This window comes from Lepidochelys kempii, chromosome 11 (assembly GCF_965140285.1).
Source record: "Lepidochelys kempii isolate rLepKem1 chromosome 11, rLepKem1.hap1, whole genome shotgun sequence".
Lineage (NCBI taxonomy): Eukaryota > Metazoa > Chordata > Testudines > Cheloniidae > Lepidochelys > Lepidochelys kempii.
In genome coordinates, this window is record NC_136390.1 from 5046258 (window position 1) to 5055598 (window position 9341).

Consider the following 9341-nt stretch of genomic DNA (forward strand, 5'->3'; position numbering starts at 1 on the left):
AAATTCAGAGTTAATCTGTTGAAATCAGTGAAGATATGCAGGATTTACACCAAAGTAGTTGAGATTTACACCCCCTAAAGTAGTTGAGAACAAAATCTAGTCTCCAATTTCTTTTTTGATAAATGCAGTTCTTCTTCAAGTGATGTCCTTGTGGGTGTTCCAATGTAGGTGCGGCAGCACCCCCTGCGGCTGGGATCAGAGATTTTCACCAGCAGTGCCCGTCGGACTGCACATGTGCAGCTCCCCTCTTTTGTGCTATGCGCAGGACGTATATGTAGAGCTGTGCTGTCTGACCACCCCCACTTCCTGCTCTACCACCTTTGGTCTGGGACGGAATCCACTAGCAGAGCCCACTTCTCCTATTCCCTCATAGAGAGTGCCTTACCTGATAATGTAGTTAGTATTTTCCTCCTCTTTTTCTTTCTCCTTCTATCTACAAAATTTTGTTTTGTTTTGTTTTAACTTAATCTTTACAGTTCTTCTCATAGTTTAGGTTTCTGTTTTTCTCACTTCCCACCTTTCCCGACTGCGAAGCATTTTCCCTTCACCCTTATGCCTGGCTCTCCCGAGTTTAAGAGTGCGTTTCGTGTGGGGCTGCCTTCTCGATAATGGACAGCCACCCGCAGCGTATCTGCTGTCTGGAGACACTGTCTCACCTGAAACCCAGCGCCAGAAAGGACAGGGACATTAGATTGAAACTTTTCCTCATGGAGAGATTGCTACATCCAGCATCGGACCCGGGCCCGGACTCTCCCCCAGAGAGGCCCTCACACTCTGCCAGGTCATCTGCTGACCCCTATTATCCATGCCGTGTGAAGAGAAAGTCATCCTGTGATTGTGCAGATGACCAGAAACGGGCGTCCTCCTCCTCACATTCTGAGGTGCAGCCTGCCAGAACACTGTCCCTGGCTAGGTTGGTGGCCTCAGCCTCATCCGACAGGGGACATAGCTCCAGGGCTCGTCTGAGTACCTCTGGTACAGGCTCAAAGAAATGGTTTAAAGAACCTATCTGGCCAGACCTTCAGACTTCGATGCCATTTCCCAGCTCTGGGGACTGAGGCAGCCCGCTTGCTGGAACTATGCACCGACACTGTTTCTGGCATTGATAAAGCTGTTGGCACCGAGTAAGTCCTCGGCACCATTAAAATCATTGGCACCAGCCAAGTTACTGACGCCAGCCGAATCATTGACACTGAAATCTTAAGCACCAGTCAAGTCTTTGGCACTGGTCAAATCATCGGCTAAGTCTCTGGAGCCATCTTCTAAAATTTCAGGGACATACACCCTCTCTTCGGCACCGTGTATTACAAAGGCACCAATGATGCTCCTTTCCCCTCCACAAGACTTCAGATACTCTAAAGACCTGCTGATATCTGACACTCCCGAGTCTTCACTTCTTTGACGGGATCTCCCCCCACTTCTGCCTTCCTCTCTGGATTCACAACATTCCTTCCTCTCTTCGCCGAGGACAGCACCTCCCTTCCCCAGGGAGGAAGAGGAGGAGGAGGAGAAGGGCTCCATTGTTCCCTCGACTTCTGGGCAATTTGCACTGGCTTATCCTCACTCTGGCCCCCAATCCTGGCAGGGACCACTGTGGATGCAGCCACATGTGCCACTCCCACCAAACTGGCCATATTGGGACCCTTGGGCTACAGGGCACAATTCAGGAACCCTCCCAGAGAGCAAAGTTGGAGACCTACACCTCTCCCTTCTCCATCAGTCTCTTGTCCTCAGGAAGTCGAACCACCCCCAGTACCAGGGAGGAAGAACAGGAGAAAGAGCAGGAAGAGGAGGCTCCCACAACTTTAAATTTTTCCTCCTTCTCACCTGACAAGGCAATTATGCCACCACCCCCTAAATCTGCCGATGACTTCAGGCACTTTCAAGATCTATTCCATAGGATTGTGGATTCCCTCCAGATATCATTGGAGGAAGTCAAAGACCAGCAGCATAAACTGCTGGACATTCTCCACACATCCTCTTCCTCAGAGATCACACTATTGTTCAGTGAAGCTTTTCTCGAACCTGCAAAGGTTCTATGGCAGACACCAGCTTCCATCCCTCTGACCTGCAAACACGCCGACAGAAAATGTTATGTTCTGATGAAGGATGCTGAATTTTTTTTTTCGCTCCCCACCCCAAATGCTTTGGTGGTCAGTGCGGTGCAGGAGAAAAGCCATCAGTACCAACCTCGATCTAGTCATCCAGAAGAGATTGGAAATGCCTGGACCCTATTTGGACACAAGGCATACTCTCCACGCTACGATTTAGGATGTCAAATTATGAAGCTCTCATGGCCCAGTATAATGATCTGAACTACTCCAAATTGGAGGAATTCTGTCACGATATACCAGAGACCAAAAAGGAGCCATTCCAGTCCTTAATATTGGAGGGACACCTCCTAGCCTGTACAGCCCTACAAACCTCGCTAGATCCTGCAGACACCGCTGCTCAATCCATCGCAACTGCTGTGGTCATGAGGTGTGCATCATGGCTCCACTTCTCAGGCTTTCCTAAGGAGGTACAAACAGCAGTAGAGGACTTACCATTCCAAGGCCAGGAACTATTCTCAGAGTGCACAGATAACTCTCTGCACTCCCTTAAAGATTCTTGAGCTACACTTTGTTCTCTCCGGATATACATGCCAGCACCAAAGGGATGCTCAGGGAAGTATCAACTGCCCCCTGTGATCCCGAACTCAACAATGCACCTCTCAACACCTCTTAACCCAATGCTGTTGACAAGGCCTTTGATTAAACGTAGACAGCCCACTCCTCAAGGAGCTACCTCTCATGCACTAGCACCAAAGCAACAATTTTGAAGGTGTGGTTGAGGCCCCTAGAAACATTCTCTTGTTCCAGTCATCCCCACCCTCTCTGATGTTCCAACAGTTTGGTGACCAACTAGCTCCATTTTCCCCATCTTGGAGTCTCATCACCTTGGACAAGTGGGTTCTAGAGATATTCAAGGAAGGATACTCCATCCTCTTCCTATCTTTCCCACCCTGCCATTCCCTCTCCCTGTCCTTCTTCAGGGACCCCTCTCATGAGTCGATTCTATGGGGAGAAATAAGTCATCTTCTGGGAGCCATGTCCCTTCCTAGCACATGTGACAAGGTTTCTACTACCACTATTTTTTGATTCAGAAGAAGGCTGGTGGCCCCATCATGGACCTTCGCAATCGAAACAATTCTTCAAGCTGCAGTGTTTCAAGATGGTTACCCTCTCCACTGTTATCCCAGCACTGGAACAGAGGGACTGGTTTTCAGCCTTTGACCTCCGAGATGCATACTTCTATATTTCCATACATCCTGCCCACAGACGATTCCTCCAGTTCGTCGTGGGCACCAGCCAGTACAAAGTACTGCCCTTCAGACTCCATGGCACCTCAGGTGTTCTCCAAGGTCCTTGCAGTAGTCGTGGCCTTCCTAAGGAAACAAGAAATCGTCATTTTTCCATACTCGGATGACTGTCTCCTCAAGGCCCCTTCTGAAATCAACAATCTGAGCTGTCCATATAACAATGGACCTGTTCACGAAGGTAGGCCTCGTCGTGAACCTAGAAAAGTCCATTCTAATGCCAGTACAACAGCTGGAATTCATCAGTGCACAGTTGGATGCCATACATGCCAGAACCTTCCTACCGCCTCACAGATTCTCGGCTATAACGGATCTGGTATTGCCCGGGTCTGCCCCCAGATAATAGAATCATAGAATATCAGGGTTGGAAGGGACCCCAGAAGGTCATCTAGTCCAACCCCCTGCTCAAAGCAGGACCAATTCCCAGTTAAATCATCCCAGCCAGGGCTTTGTCAAGCCTGACCTTAAAAACCTCTAAGGAAGGAGATTCTACCACCTCCCTAGGTAACACATTCCAGTGTTTCACCACCCTCTTAGTGAAAAAGTTCTCTGCACAAATGTGCCTCCAGTTTCTAGGCCACATGGCAGTGACCATGTTTGTGGTCAGGCACACAAGACTACACATGCGATTTCTTCAAGCATGGCTCTGTATCGAATACCTCCCCCACAAATACAGCACTCACAAACTTTTATCCATGCCGAGGCAAGTCAAGGATTCACCGCTGTGGTGGACACAGCCCAGCAAAGTCTTTGTTGGAGTTCCTTTCCTACAACCATCGCCAACTAGGATACTAAACGCCAATGCCTCCCAAATCAGTTGAGGAGTGCATCTATACGAATACTCGGTGCAGGGCAGATTGTTGTCCACCGAATCTACCTTACACATCAATCTCCTAAAGCTACGAGTGGTTCGCAATCCCTGCTGACATTTCTTACCTCTTCTCAAACATCATATCATAAGAGTGATGATGGATAATCTTGCCTGAATGTATTACATCAACAGGCAGGGTGGAGCGAGGTTCCACTCTTTATGCTCAGAGGCAATCAAATTGTGGAACTGGTGTATCCAGAATAACATCTCCATTTCAGCCACGCACCTCCCAGAACACAACCGCAGACACATTGAGCAGGATGGTCTTGCACGATCATGAGTGGGAGCTGGATATGCGAGCACTTCAACCCATATTCAACCACTGGGGCTGTCCCATCATAGATCTCTTTGGCACTCAACACAGTGCACACTGCCCTCAATTCTGTTCTGGAGCAGGACTGGGGCGCGGATTGCTGGGACACTTGTTCTTCGTAACCTGGGATATACCACTCCTTTATGCCTTCCCTCCCTTTCTCCTATTCCGAGTACTTCGCAAAATACAGGCGTACCGAGCTCATGTCATACTAATAACTCCAACATGGCCACAACAGGTCTGGTATACTTACCTTCTACGCGTGATGGTATGCTGACCGATCTGTCTCCACCTAAAACCGTGGATCCTCTCACAGGACACAGGATGCATTCTCCATCCCAATCCGCAGATGCTCCACCTTAAAGCCTGGCTCCTCTGTGGTTCTGGGGTCCAGAAATAGCCTGCTCAGACTAAATCAAACAGATACTTTTGAATAGCAGGCGTGACACAACCAGACACACTTACATTCAAGAATGGACTAGATTTCACTGCTGATGTAGCTCACGTCAGATTGACACAGCACACTCTCCATTGCCACTTATTCTTTGCAGCCTTTATATAGGGCCCAGCCTGGCCCTGACTGGCTGCCTTTCTGCCCTTCTCTGATTGGTCGGGTTCTGCACAGGCGCCCTCCAGCCTGCTTTAACTCCTCTTCTGCCAAAGTGGGGCCACTGTCCCACTACACACCCTCCCCTTTAAACAGCCAGGATTGGCCAATAGCTCTATTAGGGTACACTTGGCGGCAATCACTACCTTTCCCTCCCCCATTGTTGGCCACTCCGTCTTCACACACCTGCTCATGAAGCGCTTGTTGATGGGTATTTGCCATATACAAGACTTGACCTCAGCCTGGCCCCAGCCTAGTCGTCTGTTCTCTCACTAGGCCCCCGTTTGAACCAATGGCAACCTGTTCTTACATACACCTATCAAGGAAAATGGCCTTTCTTTTTGCCATCATCTCTGCTAGGCAGGTGGGCGAATTCACAGCCCTCGTGGTATGTCCACCATACACAGTGTTACTGTAAAGACAAAATTAAACTACGCCCACACCCAAGATTCTTACCTAAGGTCCCAACATCTTTTCATCTCAATCAACCAATACACCTCCTTTGCTTCTTCTGAAAGCCTCACAGTAATCAATAGGAGGCAGCTCTACAAACCCTAGATGTGAGGTGTGCATGAGTCTTCTACTTGGACAGGACTAAATGCTTCCGGAAATCGTCATGATTATTCCAATCCACCACTAAAAGATCCGGAGGCACTGCTATATCAAAACAATGCCTCTCTAAATGTATGCACATTTGTATGCATTTATTTTATGAACTCCACGATAGACAACCTCCTATCTCAGTCAGAACACATTCCACATGATCATTATTTACCTCGTTTGCCTTTCTTAATAATGTCCCCATTGATGACATTTGTAAGGCTGCCACATGGGCACCAACAAACACTTTTGCCTGGCAGTTTTGCACAATACTCTCCTTGGACATGCTGTCCTATCCTCAATAGTACATGTTGCTCTGAAGCCCCAGCCTTCCAACTAGGGTCACTGCTTTATAGTCACCTACACTGGAGCACCCATAGGGACGTCACTCAAAGAAGAAAAGGTTACTTGCCCTGTGCAGTAACTGAGGTTCTTCGAGATGTATGTCCCTCCCCTCTGCTTCAGAGACGAAAATATAAGCTCTGCAGCAGAGAAGGAACTGGGGGTGGTCGGACCGCACAGCACTCTATATGCGTCCCGCACACAGAGCGAGAGAGGGGAGGTGCGTACGCGCGGTCTGACGGGCACTGCTGGTGAAGATCTCCCATCCCAGGTGCAGGGGGTGCTGCCGCCCCTACAGTGGAGCACCCATAGGAACACACCTCTCCAAGAACCTCATTTACTGCACAGGGTGAGTAACCATCTCTTCCTCTTTTCCTTTGATTGTGTTAGGCAATACATATAGGAGAAAAACAGACATAAAAGGGTTTATTATATTACATTCCCTTGTGTATTTTCTTTTTATACAAGCTCATGAGGAATCTTTTACTGAGCCTAAAAGTTTTTGAAGATGATCTAATTTGAGCCAATGAGAAGGAGATCTAATTTTGAGATACTGCTCTTTGTGAAAACTCAGATATGTAATTTCTACATCATCTTTTTATCCATCATATTTCATGTTATACAAATTATAACTGAATTATTATTATTATTATTGCTACGTGTATCAGCATTAATTAAAAATAAAATATCATTTGTTTTCTCAGACCCAGTTAGCACTCTGTCATTATGCTACATCGTATGAGGAAGAGAATTTCCCAATGGCAAATGATTTCCGACCTGAGCGCTGGCTGAGGAAAGACAATACGGACAGAGTGGACAACTTTGGTTCCATTCCATTTGGTTATGGCATTCGCAGTTGTATAGGAAAAAGAATTGCAGAACTGGAAATTCACCTTGCACTGATTCAGGTGAGGAATCTGTGACAGTGTTATAAAGAGATAAAAATATATTAGTATCAGCTCTTTAATATGCAAATTGCCTCTGGACATCTTTTTATTTAAGAAAAGCTTTGTTTAAAGAATGTTGACTAGGCCCCGATCCTGCATTCTTTTTCATTCAGAATACACATGTGCTTAGAAATAAGCATTTCAATAAAAATCTACATTACAGAAATAAAAATTGTAAATCCCAGTTGTAGTACAAGCAAAATCCATCCAATGTAAGATTACCAAGGAAATAAATTACTTTAGGGTAAAAGGATTTTCATAAGTCAATTGCAACCTTTAAATGAAAGGCTCCCTTGGCATATGGCAGGATGGTTCTTTACTTAGTTATAGGATTTTGATTAAAACATTGTTGTATTGAGAACAGTGGAGCATTTACCAGAAAGTGAAGAAGGTTTGTAATCCTGAGACTGAGGCAGACCATACTAACCAACATTCAAATCAAACATTCACCGTCTCCATGTTTTCTCTGATCCCTGTGTCTTCTTTTTCAGGCTTCTGCATGTATTCTTTTTTGCTGTTTTATATAGATTATTTTGTATTACATCCTGAGGTAGAGAAGGCTTTCCTATCAATTCCTACTGTATGTATGCATCTCCAAGAATCCCCCAAAAGATTTGGATCAGATTGAGCAATCAAACCACATGAGTTTGCAATTTTATTTATTTGTTTGTTTGTTGGTTTATTTATTTACCATGACTTCACAGTCAGAACTGATCTACTTGGATGTGCTCCACAGTCATTTGTGTAATGCACTGTAGCATTTCAAAGAAGTTGCTGTCTCTCCCATGTGTTGGTTCTCATGCTGCTTTAGTGGATGTATCATGGGCATCAGTGCAATGGTCTAATATCAGCAGAATCACCTTGATTGAATGACAGACTCTTATTGTTATTCTGTTCAATATAGGTTCTTGTATCATGCTCATCACTTTATTATCAGAGCACTTGCATTAAGGAATGCGACTAACATCTGTCATGTTCTGTTGTTCCATCCTCTGCCCAGGTGGAGAAGTGTGTGCAGTGGAGTATTTTGTTTTGGAATATTTTTCATTATATACACACACTATATATTTGTTCATGATGGCAAGGTCAGACATACATGCCTTGCACTTAGAGAGTCCTTAGTTCCTGTGGGAGTTTTTTCCACAGTTTTAGGCCAGGCACCGAAAAAGCTCTGTCTCCTGCACAGACAAGCTTTTCTCTTATTGTCGAAAGTTCCATCGTGCCAGAGGAGCATAGCTGTCAACCATGGTCTTCATCCTGGAGCCATTTCATTTTCCCCACTGAGAAATCGTGTTAAGCAGGTTCACTGGAACTGACAGCAACATTAGTGGTAGTGATGAACTCTAAGGAGTATTACTGGTTTTCTGTTTCTAGAATTATAAGTTTGTATTTGTCAATTTATAAGCTGTCTAATATCAACATATGTCTCTTTCCAGCTGCTTCAAAATTTTGAGATCAAAATTTCTCCCAAAACTAAACCAGTTAAGGCCAAAACCCATGGACTTTTGACTCCTGGAGACGCCATCAATGTGAAATTTGCTGACAGGAAGTGAGATGCAAATGTTTAGGAAATTTTAGTGTGTACTCTTCTTGGAAATTGACTTGCATCTGATTGAAATATGATGATTGTTCTCTTGTCCATTGGCTTGTGGGCATTCTGCAAAATGATTAAGTCTTAGATGCTGACCTACTTCTAGCAATATCCAAGAGATGTTATCTCTCTCATAGAAGATAATTCCACAAGTTCACATGGAACTGTATGGAAATATAAACTTAAATACTTCCTTTTTGCACTGGGAGTTACCTTTTCCCTGGAATCAGTTTTGTATGATAGCAATAGATGCACTGAAACAACACTATCAAGTTCAGACATGGCATACTGTCTTGAGCTTTTGTTAGACTGCTTAGTCGTCAAAGAGAAGCATTCCTGTGTGTCTGTGTGGTGATATATACTGTTCCCAAACCTGTATATATATGCTGATTGACAGTTTCTCTTTGTTGTCTTCAATGCCTTTTTTGGAATTCTGCCTCTTTAGTTAGCTTTAAAAAAGCATTTACATGATATGTGTCAAAATAAAATTAATTCAATAGTTTGAAACATAAAGATGTTGTAAAAATATATGGAAGATGTTGCCAGTTTGTTTAGACTCAACAATTAGGATCTGTTTTTAAAAATGTTTTTATAAAACATAAAGTGAATAGAAATAATAATTGCTTGGAAATATTTCGTATTGGCCACAGTCGGAAGACAGGAGACTGAGCTAGATGGACAATTGGCCTGACCTAGTATGGCAGTTCTTATG

The 9341-nt window shown here is 44.8% G+C and overlaps 1 protein-coding gene across 1 annotated transcript in view; it reads left to right on the top strand.

Moving 5' to 3' along the window:
* Window positions 1-9061, top strand: part of CYP27C1 (cytochrome P450 family 27 subfamily C member 1) — a 40861-nt gene extending 31800 nt beyond the window's left edge. Inside the window, exons 8-9 of the mRNA XM_073304687.2 lie at window positions 6796-6999; window positions 8475-9061. Coding sequence (XP_073160788.1) covers window positions 6796-6999; window positions 8475-8591 — 321 coding nt within the window. The 3' untranslated portion in view covers window positions 8592-9061. The remainder of the gene's footprint in view (window positions 1-6795; window positions 7000-8474) is intronic.
* Window positions 9062-9341: the final 280 nt, after the last annotated feature.